Source organism: Eleginops maclovinus, chromosome 24, assembly GCF_036324505.1.
Source record: "Eleginops maclovinus isolate JMC-PN-2008 ecotype Puerto Natales chromosome 24, JC_Emac_rtc_rv5, whole genome shotgun sequence".
Lineage (NCBI taxonomy): Eukaryota > Metazoa > Chordata > Actinopteri > Perciformes > Eleginopidae > Eleginops > Eleginops maclovinus.
The window spans coordinates 3133992-3148706 of record NC_086372.1 but is presented as its reverse complement, the minus strand read 5'-3'; the positions used below and the strand labels follow the sequence as shown (position 1 = coordinate 3148706).

The 14715-nt window shown below is 45.8% G+C and overlaps 1 protein-coding gene across 1 annotated transcript in view; it reads right to left on the bottom strand.

Annotated features, from left to right (window-relative positions):
• pard3ba (par-3 family cell polarity regulator beta a) overlaps positions 1–14715 on the bottom strand; it is a 109095-nt gene that overhangs the window by 40791 nt on the left and 53589 nt on the right. Inside the window, exons 14-19 of the mRNA XM_063878041.1 lie at positions 13007–13127; positions 12262–12406; positions 11499–11587; positions 8849–8893; positions 2181–2396; positions 1290–1479 (exon numbers count right to left, since the gene is read on the bottom strand). Of these exons, the coding sequence (XP_063734111.1) occupies positions 1290–1479; positions 2181–2396; positions 8849–8893; positions 11499–11587; positions 12262–12406; positions 13007–13127 (806 nt within the window). The remainder of the gene's footprint in view (positions 1–1289; positions 1480–2180; positions 2397–8848; positions 8894–11498; positions 11588–12261; positions 12407–13006; positions 13128–14715) is intronic.

Below are 14715 nucleotides of genomic sequence, written 5' to 3'. Positions count from 1 at the left end.
CTATAACATCCAGGGCATTTTCACCCCAAAAACTCTCCTAGAACATGAGACATGCTGCATCATTTATGCGTGCTTTACAGGCATCTAACATGATCACCTATTTTGATGTAAAAACTGTCACTGTGTGTCCCACTCTCTCTATTTCCATCACAATCAGGTTCACAGGGAAGTCATTAAACCTGCAATGCGTTGCTATGACTCAGCAAAAAAGACACCCGATGATCCAAATGACGACAAAAGGCTTGCTTTGGCTCCTCTATGACTAAGACAACTGTGAAATCAAGTATTTTTGATCACTTTGCAAGTAAGAAACCCTTTCAAAATATGAGTATACTCCAAAAGGGAGGCTCATAAAGAAGAGTGTGTGTAGATGCAGAGTTTACCTATCAACACAATCTGTCACACAGCTAGCGGTGTCAGCTCCTACATCTTCTGCTGCGGAGAAGCAGCAGGAGCTCTGTGTGACTATTTATGGTAAATAAAGCTCATTTTACCGGGGAAACAACACTCCCCTCATCTGTGTAACTTCCCTGTGTGTCCTTCACTTTGCCCTTCTCCTGCCTGCCCTACTCTCCACTCCCTCACCATGGGAACATCTCTTCCATTACCGCCCTTGACACAGTGGACGATTGGATTCTTATCTGCCATCGGTAGGCCAGCGCTCGGCCTGCGCTATCTCTCGCAGCAGCCTAATTGAATCTCAAGTGTTGGGAGTGCAGTGATACACTGACCACACCGTGTCACTGCCAGCTGATAAGGACGGCTGTTGGAGGATTGGACCTCCACAATCACGATGGGGACACCTTGATAAAGCGGTGACAAGCTGCTCTGGTTGGAGCGGTGTTGCTGGGACTTGGATGGAGAGATAATGGGTACCCTCCATTACGGCGAAGGTTGTGTTCATACCCAATAGTCAGAAATCCCATAATCCTGCTGGGCTGAGTGGGTAATTTGTTGAAACGGAACCAGGGGAAAGTAGGGCAGCTTTTTCAGTCGATTTCTACATCAAATCTACCGTTTACAGGACTTTGAAACACAAACCAAAGTAATCACAGTTTTTTGTTGATGCTCCAGGAAGACCTTGGTGTTTTTTGGATTAGTGAAGACAAGCCTCATTACCTCATTTAGCTCCCATTTTTCTTGTTAAGCAGGTGACCTTTTCAATTTGGAGAAATCGAGGTGCTGTCATGGCAGACTCTGGAGATGCTTAATTCATCACTGACTAAACAAAGAGTCACCTTGATGGAAGAAACTTTAAACTAAAGACAGTTTCTGAAAGATGCTCCTACCTTAGGAGGCCAAATCCTTTCTTTTTGGTCTTCTTCTCCGGATCATCCACAGACTCCTTCTTTGGTTTGCTCTTTTTCTCCTTCTTCTTCCCTTTAGTCTTCTTTTTCTTCTTCCCGTCGTCCACGTCCGGGCGAGAGGAGCTGCTGACGGGAGTTTCCTGACCGGAGCTCTGCTCAGATCCGTCGTCGTCTGAGGACGAGTGAAGGGCAGAGATTGCAGTGTGCAGCATGCATTTACGTTTCCCTGGACCGTAAGGAATCTGATCACTAAGCTAGCTAGTCCTCTATTCTCCCAGTGCAGGGGAAGGCCAGAGGCAAGTCTCTACACCTGGAGCAGTCATTTCCACTTGCCTTAGTTGGATCTGGCATCTACTTGCAAAATCCAAGCCAAGAACATGAGTGGTTCTCATTTATAGTTTAACGTTTCATTACGAGTGTCAGGACACCTGCTATGACCGATATGTAACTTGTTTAATTATCCTTCCCTGCCACATGTTGTCACAGTCAGACTAATGCTTTAAAACAAATGCTAAAAATCTGTCGTTTTAAATCACATATGGGATCATTTCCTCAGAAATCACTAAAGTTGTCAAACATATTTGTGTGCTCACAAGGTGGAGCGTTACACAAATTCTGCTGCTGTAAGATATTAAGTTCCCAAATTGCTGAGTGGATAAAATCATGTAGCATTTCATTAAGGCTAAGCACCGTCCCCTGGCAGGCCTCTGGCTCGTCTTGAGCGCCAGTGTGTTAAAAAGCCTGAGGGATGTGCATTGGCAGTACAGGGTCTAATTAAAAGAGGATGCAAAGTCTGGGAAACCATCTCAACTTATAGAAACAGCGGCAGTCCAATATGGAAAGGAACACTCTGTAAAGTTTGAGAAGTCTTACCATCCTCAGACGGTCCGTCGTAGGACTTGTCGATGGCGATGCGGAAGCTCTGGTTGGCCCCCCGGCCCCGGACCATGTGGGGCCGCGGGCGGTGGAAGGGCAGCTGGGCTTGGGTGCTTCTTCGCTCTCCCTCTGACACGGCCGTCTGCAGACTCTCCAGGGAGCTGGACTTACAGAGACCCAGGGTGGGACCCAGCGCTCCACCGGCTGAAGGCTCTGAGAGGCAGAGAGATCATAGCTTTTAGCTGCATTTACCTCACACACACTCTTTATTAAAAGGGCATCTGAATTACACTTTCAGGCTTTCAATACTGTCCAAGACCACCTGAGTGTAACCTGATGGATATACCATTTAGGAATGAATCTTAAAGAAGGTAAAAACGCAGAAATATGAAGCTATGAAGGTAGCAGATGTGAGAGGAAGGAGCAGAGCGTCCTATAGGAGCAACATAAAGGAGGTGGAGGGGAAGGAGACATGTGAAGCGACAGGCTCATGCATAAGCAGAAGAGAGGGGGAATAAAGGATCTGCCACCATACTGTACTAGGGAATGGCCTCAAAATCGGGAGAGGAAGAAAGGGGAGGCGGAGGAGCAGGAAAGCGCTGAAAGCCAACGCTGATTCAGCAGGGGGTCGGAGAGAAGGGAGGATTTGAGGGAAATGCAGAGCAGCAGGAAATGAGAGAAACGAGTAAACGTCAGGCAAGGTGTGAGGAGCTGGTGACTAAGAGGTGTGGAGGAAAAACCTGATGTATGACAATGAAACAGAACTTTCCTGTCGGGACCACTTTCCCACATCGTGGTCCTGGCTGCTTAAGACATCATTTCAACGGCTTTAAAGCTCGGAAGTAGAGCAGGAAAAAAGGGGGGAAGTGAAAGTGAAGCGGCAAAAGAGGAAGGGGGGCAGAGTAAGCGGCTGCCTTTTAAGTCCTAAATTGACTTTCTGAGAGGAAGTGGGATTTATAGGGAATAAGGGGTTATAAATAGAGAGGGGGGAGCGCTCAGGAATAAAACGCTCAATTTGAGAGGCAGGATTTGTGTCACAAATGTAATTACGGCTGTCCGGCTCGCAGCCTGATAGAATTAAGCTCCTTGCCAGCGCACTGCTGCACTATACACAGAGACACTGTGTGTGTCTGCAAGCATGGGTACGTGTGTGTGTGTGCGTGTGTGTGTGTGGGTGTGTGTGTGTGTGTGTAGTACAAAATGTTGAGAATTCTGGTCCAGTGAAAATGAAAAAAATGAAAAAGTTTTGATACTGCCCGTGTGAGAAAGTGGTTTGTGTCCTTGACGATGAAACAGGAAGTAGTATGATCACTAGTTTGTGTGTGTGTGGGGCTTTGGGTGCACTCTCTCCATGCATGTCAGGCAGTGGAGGCTGGAGGTAAATGAATAATGAGGGTTTAATAGGATGGATGAGCGGGGGAGAGGTGGCTATCATCGCCAGCTCGATCCAATGGAGGGTGAAATCAGCGTTTATCACATATTGGCGCCCGCTGTGCCAGCAGATGCTCTCGCGGATCCGTTCGCATCACGTCCGCCCGATTGCCACTGATTCAAGCTGGTGCACATATTTGACAAACAGCCTCACAGCCAAACAGGACGATGCCCTTCACAGCTGTAATGCTCATCCTCAATTTGTTGTGTTGATCAAAGTCCGAGGACTTCTTCTGGGCGTCACGATTTCAGAAGGACAAGACTGGGAGTTATTTGAAGGCTTGAATGGAAAATATCTGTTATATGTTAACTAGTTAAGTTCATGCCTGTGTTTATATAAACTTTGTTGGAGGGAACTTTGGGATTTTAGAACATTTACATGCACACAAACCCATATAACAGACTGCAGGAGAGGGAAGGAGAATAGGGTCTCTTTAAAAGGAAAACATCTCATGGTGATCTACAGCATGAACATTTTTGTGACCATAAAACAATACTTTAAACTTTTGATCGACGTGTGGCTTCTGTGAAATCAGTAGTAAGACTTCCTTAATGCCCAAAATGTTTTTCTGAAAACAATGAACCTGCTTATTAGCACCCTAAATGGCGCTTGCATTTCACAGTAAACACCCACTCAGAAGCCCACCCAGGCTGGCATACTGTAGCTGTATGCACAACAATGGGCACATGCCAACACCCACCTGCACACACACACTTCTGACGTGTACAGTGTATTGTGCCTTTAGTAACGGCTGAGCAGACAGCAGTGAAGTGTTTGCCTGGAACGTAGCCTTGGGCTCCTGCTGTGCTGACAGGCGCTGTGAGGATGAACACCGCTCTATTTTCTATTCTTTAAAAGGTGTCACCTTGAAAGTGAGAGTGAGACACAGCTGCAACTTTTGAGAGGCAAAGGAATCAGTCTGTAGTTTGTTCCATGGGTTAAAACTAAGCTTAATAATGATAGTCTGTGTGAATGATTAAAAAGGCTCCAGTCTGACTAATATTTCCGTGCTTTCTCACCACTTGCCCGCACGCAACTTCAATTATCTCAACCACTGAACACATGAAGAAAGGAAAACCAGGCCTAGTCATACCGACCATTTCTGCAGCACATCTTAATACATCCATCAGCTGCAGGACTTCTTTTATTATACTCTCCTGTTTTTTATATAAAATATGAAGAACGCAAATTCTCAAATGTCTTGTTTTATCCATAACCCGAATATATTCATTTAACTGTCGTAGAGGAGTAAAAAAAACTATCAAATATCCACATTTAAGGAGCTCAAATCTGAGAAACGTGACTTCTCTTTTCTTAAAAGTGCACAAAAAGTACTTTTAAAATACGTTGGGACTAGATCAGCTCTACTATCCAATCAACTTGCCTTATTTTATTAGAATTGTCACACACTACACACACACACACACACACACACACACACACAACTATAAACCCTGTGCACACTGTGTCTCAGCGGGGTCTTCACCCATCAACTGGACTACAATGTGCTCAACAGCGTGCAGCGCCACAGCACACTGGCTGAAACGTTGCCACGGTTACAAGAAGGTGCCCCCTCCATCAAAACCACTGGGGGGATGGGGGGTGGGGTGGGGAGGCGGCGGTACAGAGGTGACGGTGAGTTGCCAAGGAGACACTTTAGCCAACAGTGAGTAAGGGGCTTGTTGCTCCTGGCTATCGGGCACACACACACACACAAACACACACACACACACACACACTTTCCCATCTTGTATATCCAATCTCAGGACAAGCAAATAAAACAGGCGTGTAAAACAGGCTCCGACCCACACCATTCTATAAAAGCACATGTCACACACACACACACACACACACACACACACACACACACACACACACACACACACACACACACACCTGTAAAACAAAGCCGGCTTTAAGAGTCGCCCCATCCCGCACAGGTTACTGAATCCAATCCAACTGAAGCGTTAAACACACCGTTACAGGGCGTAGAGCGGCCCCTTCCTCTGTCACACCGTGTCCATAAACGCTCAGGAGGAGCCTTACACATGCTGAGCTTCAATAGCCATTAACACATCTCATCTCTATAAATGTTTATGAATGGATTTAAGTTCTGTTTGAGACAAATGCACAGAGCAGATAAAGGTCTCTCGTGTGACCCACCTTCTTCGCCTCACCTTAGATTAAAGGGTCTTTGGAAGATTTACAGCAGCAAACCTCTAAGATGTGACATTACAGCAATGGAGGTCTATGGCACAGGAGCTTTAGATATACCAGGAGTTCTACTTTAGTCTCTTTCAAAATAAGAAATAGTAGTCTCTTGTCCTCTAAACAGTTAACAATGCTTCGTCACAGCGGTGGAAAACACAATGCCATTACCGCTTCAAATGTTTTCCCATCACACGACAAAACTTCCCTTCAAACTAAATCACTTCCGACCACTGTTTAGCCGGTCAGAGCAAATCCAATTCATGTTATGGCCAATCAAAACTCCACTCCAATTAGAGAGCCGTCCGATCATCAGGCATCCCCGCGTCTCCGTCTGACTGCACTCAGCTGCATCAGAGGCGGAGGGCGAGGCTGGGTGGAGGCGCTGCTCTGCCAGTAATTGGGTTTCGGGAGCGGGGGGGGGGACATATGGGCCGTATGTATGCAGCCTGCGAGTAGATGAATGGCTTTAATAACTGGAGAAGACTTAAAAGGCCATTTCATAATTACTGCTTACCTCTGCTGGATTACCGCAGCGCAGGGGCTGGCAGTGTATGGATGAGCGCGGCGTGGAGTGGGAGATGTGCCATTTGTACTGTGAAGGTGCGGCAGTGCGTTCAGGGGGAACTGTAGAATCTAACTCTGAAAATACCTGGTCCAAAACTGACTTTCTGAACACCTACTTGCACCAAATATGCAGAATTCTAGACCTGATTTGACTTGGGGTGCAAGAGAGTGAAGGGAAATTAGCCAGGATCCAAAAATGCGTAGCCCCGAACACTCCCAAAGACAGAGAGGACAGCAGCAGCAGCAGCAGCAGCAGCAGGTTAATGAGCAGGAAGAGCAGCACCTTGTGTCACTTCTCCCTAACTTCACACACTACACCTTGGTGCCTAGAGGTCTCAGGTGTTTGACAAGCACAATTGGGTGTTGGATGAATAGAAACAAGTATAAAAAACACTTCAAATCAACACCATAGTTGTGTTTGAATCACAACAACTCGCTGGATGCAGAAAAGGGAAGGGAAGCTAAGGAGGCAGCGTTACACGGCACACAAATAGAGCGTGAGAAAACAAAGAAGAGGCTTCAGGGCTGGCAGGGTGCCGGCTGGTTTTACAGCCTCGTTGTGCAGAGGGAGAACAACGGAGGCAACAGGCGTGCAGTGCAAACGCTCAAACGTCTGCATTAGGATCCTCTGCACTACCCTAATGCTTGTGTGTGTGTGTGTGTGTGTGTGTGTGTGTGTGTGTGTGTGTGTGTGTGTGTGTGTGTGTGTGTGTGTGTGTGTGTGTGTGTGTGTGTGTGTGTGTGTGTGTGTGTGTGTGTGTTTCCCAGATGTGTTGTAAGAGGACACTAGCTACCAGGGGAGTTGTTAGTCTCTAAGGGGATGAATGAAGGCATATCTGTCCATTACTCCTCTGGTGATCTCACACACTCTCACTAAATACACTAAAAGGGATTTTTTGGTAGAGGAAACACCCGAGTGTGTTCATGGAGAGAGAGAATAAAAAAAGGACGAGCCTGTTGAGAGAGAGAGAGAGTGAAAGTGATCATGAAGAGAGAGAGAGGAATTAGAGGAAACTAAAAATGGGGATGAGCCTGGCGACAAAGAGAAGGAGACAGGGGGAATAATCAAGAAGGGAGCGACCAGGAAGATGAAAGGAAGAAAAAGGAAATTGACAATGGAGACTCCAAAGACTGGAGGAAGAGAGAGGGGCAGTAAGTGGTGGAGCCGGAGAGAAGTGGAGCGCTCCTCGCAGCCAGAGAGAAAAAGGGTTTTAGCCAGATTAAAGAAGCCAGGCATGCCTCTTAAGACCATCCGCCTAATGAAATATGTCAAAGCCCATAAAGAAACACTGAGGCCATTTAGGGAGGAGGGTGGGGCGAAGGCACAGCGTCAGCAAAAAATGAAAAACACGCAAAAGCCCCGTCGATATACATTAGCCGGGACGTCAAAGAGGAGGAGATGAAAAGGGAAAAGGAACGCTGCGGCACGGGGATGGATTTATATACCATGAGGGTTATGGGCGCTCCTCAGAAATGCCAGGAAAATCATGGCAAGGAGGGAGGAGGAGGAGGGAGGAGGGAGGAGGAGGAGGAGGAGGAGGACCCACTTGTGTGAACGCTGAGTGGGGGGTATTTGAGGTCACCAACGACGCTCGGGTTATTTGTATTCTGACGGCAACAGGCTGAGTTGGCTTGTTGCAGGTGGATTTAAGAGATCGGTGTACGTGAGAGTGTGTGTGTGTGTGTGTGTGTGTGTGTGTGTGTGTGTGTGTGTGTGTGTGTGTGTGTGTGTGTGTGTGTGCGTGTGTGAGAGACACACAGGCCTGTCTCCCAACACCAGGACTAAAATGCTGGTCATGATCTGCTCCAATCACAGCACAAACCGCTCCTACATGCAGCCTCGGTGTGCACAACCCATAATAACTTTTATAGAAAGCAGCAAGTGTTTGTGGGGCTTTATCTCCGGTGATGTCAGCTGAGCTTGGTTACCTTTTTGGCCATTTTTCCACACTCTCCTTTCTGTAACTGTGTGTGAGATTCAAAAGGAAATGAGATGGAAATGTAACATTGCTTTCAGATTCGCAGGTAACTCAGAAATATAAAGTGTTTCCATTCTTGGGAGTGAATTATATATACCACTAACTGTGAAATGCCACAGTAAAAGCAAACCGACTTGATATCGAACCTTTAACTAGACTGCTCTCATATAAAACACGAGGGGGAATGAAGTGTGGAGGAGTAACCGGAGCAGGAGCCGTTGTGATGCTATACGGCGGCTGTCAGCTGGGCGAGGATTGAGCGCTGTGTGCCTGCTGGCCTGGACGGCTATAAAGCAGCCAGAGCTCCGACATTAAGTGCTTCACAACTCAACTTTGTCAGCCGGGGAGCGGAGGGAGGGAGGGAAGGAAAAGGAATCAAGAAAATGCACAAGAATAGATGAGGAAAAAACTGAGAGAATGCATTTTGGAGTCTCAGATTGGAGCAAAAGAGGAGATTTTAAATGAAATAAAAAGCGTACCGTTCCTCTGCCCGACCAGTGACCCCATGTTGCTCTCATCGGCCACTGAAAACAGACAGAAGCACAGTTAATAACCCATAATATCGCCTGCTACACACACTTTAATATGGAGGAGCTTTGTGTTTCTGTGTAAACGGTTAGAATGGTTTCTGGAGTCAAAATGAGACAGACTGAAAAAGGAAATTAAACCAGAGGAAAGAGTGATGCTATTGTGCTCAGGAGAGAAAATGAGAACAGATATATAAGGGAAAACACGAAGACGCCCCCCCCCCACCTAATCTGAATAAACATGACTGCCGCCGCCACAGGCTGGGAAGCAATAATAGGTTTTCATTACGCTGCTTTTTCACTTAAATAATCCTTTTCATTTCTCATGAGGTCAATTTTCCCCGGCGGGATGGAGAGAAAATGAGAGGCAGGGAGTTATCAGAGGGACGGAGGAGTCCGAAAAAACAAAGAGAGGGACAGATGGAGGGCGATAAGGTGTGTGCACAAATCAAAAGAGCATAGAATCCTGCACAGAAACATCTGTAGCTACCAAGACAGAGAAACACTTTTCATGAGCCAGACAAATGAGCGTGTGGAAAAAAGCTATTCCAGTCGATATGAACCAAGCCAATAATGAAAAGAGAACTTTTCTAAGGAGGAAAGATAGGAGCTCTGTCTCAAAATGTAGAAAAACCTCCAGTCAGCTCCCTTATAGTGTTATATATATGCACTATATCACCTGATAACTGTATCCTGTGAGAGAATTCAATGCCTCGGAGGCTGGTGGAACAAACTCCATTTGCTCTTTTATGGACCCATACTGTCTCTCTATTACACATGAAATACTTCTAACACTGCTGGGGAGACAGTTCTCTACTATGCTCCATATATGAGCACCATGGCCTGCCACTAAAATAATAAAAAGTATTGAGGAATGCAGACTTCCTCTACAAAAATGGGCTTTTACTCACCTGATTAATGACATTTGGTTTGTGTTACAGGGCCCTATTCTGCTCATTTCAGCTTCAAATGTGTATTTTGTGCCTCTACTGTGACATGTTTACATGCTTTAATGTTCAAGCAGATCCCTATCCTAAAAGCTCAGATGTTTCCATGCACTTTGAGCATCTTAAAGCCAATATAGGCAGCCCATTTCCCATAACAGACCGGAGCTCTTTAGTGTAATAAATGCATTAGTTTCCATTATTGCTAGTCCAGTCGAATCCTGTTTTTGTAAGTAAGAGAGCAAAAAAACATCCTTTCCTTTTGCTCCCAGGCACTGGTGGTTAGCTGTGGAATCAGTGACTCGACTGTTCACCTCTACATCAGCAGGCAGTCAGTGTGTGTGTGTGTGTGTGTGTGTGTGTGTGTGTGTGTGTGTGTGTGTGGAAGCCCTGAGTCAACAGACTATTTGCTAAGGCATCCAGGGTTAATAATGGAAGCTCACCTCGTTCTGTCAAGTGGCGTTTAATAAAAGCTAACCTGCTCTGCGGCGCGGCTAAAGCTCAGATACAAGCCAGCGTAAAGTCTGACATGCGGGAAAACCCTCCAGAGGAAGGAGACGAGGAAAAAGCTGTTTAAATATAAAACGTGTAGACAGGGTCAGCATCTCGGGGCTCCGATGTGATCCTGTCATCTTTACACATACACACACGTACACACACACACACACACACACATACACACACACTGCTTACTAGCCATGCTCTTCAGAGAGGGAAGGGATGGATAGAAGCAGGGAGATAACACAGAAACAGATTGAAATGGAGGACGGCCAGAGATGGAGATAAAAGCCAGAGAGGGGAGGCAGATAGCGCTGGTTATTGGAGTGGCTCCCCGGTGGGATAGAGAGGGAGTGTGTGTGTGTGTGTGTGTGTGGACCACCCTTGTCCATAATGAAAGCCAATCAGCTTGGGTGGCAGAGGCGTGTGCTGCAGGAAGAAAGCCAATCCACTGGACCTAATGAACCACGATTGGAAATCAGAGAGGCAGACGAGAAGGAGAACGAGCTGAAGGAGATAAACAAAGATGGAGGGAAGAAAAAGAGCCTGATAACAAGAAGGGAAGTATCAGAAAGTAAGAGATGGAGGAAGATTGTAGGGAAAAGAGGGGGGTACGGGGGTCAGCTTGGGTTAATACGAGGAAATAAGCCCCTTCGTTCTCGCCTTCCAATCACAGTGAGATTGCGTCTCGTTCACACACACACACACACACACACACACACACACACACACACACACACACACACACACACACACACACACACACACACACACACACACACACACACACACACACACACACACACACACACACACACACACACACACACACACACACACACACACACACGGCGTGTCGGTGCAGCTCGTTGGAAAGCCCCCGGGTTTATGAGTTCAGGAGGTCGATCCCCTCAGGCCGCAGATAATAGGAGGGGGGGTTACGTATCACAACAAAGACATGTAGTGATAAGAGCATGTGATAGTGTTGTCGTTGGGTGTGACTTGATTGGACTCGTATGTTTTGGTTGAGTTTGTGTTTTCGCTTCTGAGAATGCGTTCAAGCCGGTGAACAAGAGCTCCTTTCATTCAAGAAGTGGTGTGTGTGTGTGTGTGTGTGTGTGTGTGTGTGTGTGTGTGTGTGTGTGCGTGTGTATACTGACCCATGTCCATGCTCTTGGAAGCTCTGTTGCGGGGTCTGTTGTCGTCGGCGTAGAAAGCTGCGTTCTCGTGACGCTCCTTCTGAAACTTGCTGCAAAACAACAGTGACGTCACTTCGATCGATCACTTTTCAATAATATCTACTCTTAAAGGAGTCTGCTCATATTCAGCTTGATATTTGTATTTTGTTCCTCTACTGTGACTCATACTGCCTGTGTGTTGGAGAGAAAACTTTGGGATTTTAGCCTTTGCAGACCATTTCAATCCATTAAACATCTACATACCACACTACAGGAAAGGAAACCCTCAGAAAGCATAATAGGGTCTCTTTAAATCAAGAGTATTTTAGTGACTTGCATCACCCGAATAAAGAGTAAATGTCATTCAAAGTCCACACACAAACAACAGATCATTCGATTTCCTCGACTCCAGATGGCACCATTCAGTAAAACAATAGCATCTCTGTTGAACATACAGCAAAACAAGTTATTGATGCCAGACTCACCACAGGACACACACACACACACATTCAGAAACCCTTACTTATAGCTCTTTCTAAGCTTCTTACAGAAGTTACTCCTTTGTGCTATCAGTATAATTAAGTATGCATAATGCAAATAGGCTATTGCAATTAGCCTGTATGGTCTAAATAATGCATGTGATACGGAGTGTAATGGCTCTATCTCATAACACACATAATAAGAGCGCCATTAGAACATAATGACTCGGGCCCAGAGTGCAGACGCTGCACAGTGTGAGGGGTACCTGTGGTGCGGGGGAGTCAGGGGTAAGTCTCTGTTCATTTCCTCCACGGAGCCGGGGGACGGGGGCGGGGGGAAGCCGTCGTCGTAGTCCTCGTGGTCGTCGTAGTTCCCGTAGGTGCCGTTGACGGTCGTGGCGGGAAGTCGAGCTGAGGAGGAACAATGGATTGAAGACGTGGAATAGGAGTTGTTCGTAGACGGACAGATTCAAAGTGAGGATCAATACAGATGATTTCCAAACAGATGCCACCATTCCCCCACTGAACATCTTTTGTATAAAACAACTGTACTGCCAGTCTGATGGAGAACTGTCTCAAAGCATCCCAGAGGGTGAGGAAAGGGGAGCTAAAGAATTCATTTAAAGCAGCTCTCTGTTTTTCTTCCTTAACACGACATGCTGCACAGTACTCTGCATGCAAATACATCCCACTTAGAATCCGTTTCATCAGCTTAATGATTCCAAGGTCAGATCTTTTCCTGCACATGAAAAGCGAGCGGCACAGTTAATGACTTCCCTTTCTCTCGCTATGAATATGCAGCGAGGAAAGAGATATAAAGCGAGAGCCTGGGTTTTGTAAAGATGCAGTGTCAGGAGCGATGGCTGGGTGACACACACACACACACACACACACAGGCTGACAAACACAGTGTGTGTACACCCTCAGAGGCAGATAGCGTGCGTACACAAACCCTCACAGCCTCATGTTGACTATCTGACTGCTCAAATGGACAAACATTGCTCGGCTCACCACTTCCAGGGTTGACGTAGTGGTTGTTGTTTGCCATCATCGGTGTGTGACCCCCGTTCATGGTGGGCTCCGTGTTCGGGACTCTAGAGGGCCCCTGGTACGCACTGTGGCCCCATGAGTCCTGTGACAAAGAAGAGCAATGATGAGAGTGGTTATTAACGGATAATATGCTAAAATATGAGCCAAATTAAAGCCAAAGTTGTCATGAAAAATTGATGATGCGTCCTCAAACATCAGGAGATTAAAGTCATTTATTTCAACACCCAGTTGGATGTGTTTTATATTCCTTTTGTTCATACCATATCAGCCAATGCTCTGCAGTTTTATACAGCATAAATAGTATTTAATTATAAGGCATGAGCATGTTTGGGAAAAACAAATGACATATGCTCATAGCTTCAATTCTGGATAAAAGCAAGGAAAAGTGTTGATTTGTCTAGAGAAAGAAATGTGACATGTATTGTGTAGTAAGTACATCTCGCAACCAATCAATTATGATACACCTCACATGGAGAGGTTGGAGCTTTGAGGAAACAGATTTAGAACAATCCTCTGGGGGGTGGGAACAGCGTGGGTGATGAAGAAGAGATTTGTCAGCCATTCAGACAATAGGAGTCGCATTAATGTGGAATGGCAGAGAGACATCGTCATTATTGAACGTGTACCGCAGCACTGCACCTGAGTTTATTTTGATAGGGTTGGCAAGAGACAGTTTGCACATACTTGACCGATTTTATTGACTAAGTTGACTGATGAAGAATAAAATGATATAAAACGTAAAAAGAAATGCCTAATAAATGTATTTATGGCTCCTTTAGCTTAAGGGAAATAGGTAATAAGACTTTTGAAAAGCCACTAAGAGTTACATTTGAGATCAATAATACAATAACCTAAATTAAAGGACAAAAAATAGTGTTTTTAGGTTTGCTTTTCTGATCTTCGTGAAATTATTTTAAAAACATTTTGGTGAATTAAATCACCAATAATGTCAAGATTTCAAATAGAACACAACTTTTTTTAAGACCTTTTTATACCAATAAAGGAGTTATTTTTACACCCATGAATACAAAGACTTTTATGAGGGTCTTTAGGGACCCTTTATATATTTTTATACAGTATATTTGTCGCCTGAGGCACAAAACTGACTAAAACCCTGTATGTGCAAAAACACGGCCGTTCACTTCATGTGCTCGATTGGAAACGCAGTAATTAAGACAACCCTGAGACAGGCATGTTATCGAACAGCCCAGCACTACAAAGGCCCCCCCCCCCAACATATAGAGATAAGGACTTGAATAGCTGGTGGAGGATGAAAGACGCTGGTCAAAGAGATGGGATCTACAGCTGTCACACACTCCTCTACACTCATGGAGGAATAATCCTCCATAATAATAATGAAAGGTGTAGCGATGTATATCTCCGCCATATCAAAGCGTTGGTGGGGGTGTATGCACAGGGGTCCCTGGGGTATCATTAGTAGCTGCCACACATGATAATACATCAACACATCCTAGCTGTCAATCACTCTCAGCTCATGTATGTGTCTACACAATTCTGACAGCTCTTCTACACGACACATAAATCACATCGTCTCCATCTCCACCCGTCCGTCTCCACCCAGCGACGGCTCGTCCGAGGCTTTTGAAGCCAGACAGATATCTTAATCCCACAACAATAAGTAAACAGTGGGGGGGGGGGTCCAACCTACA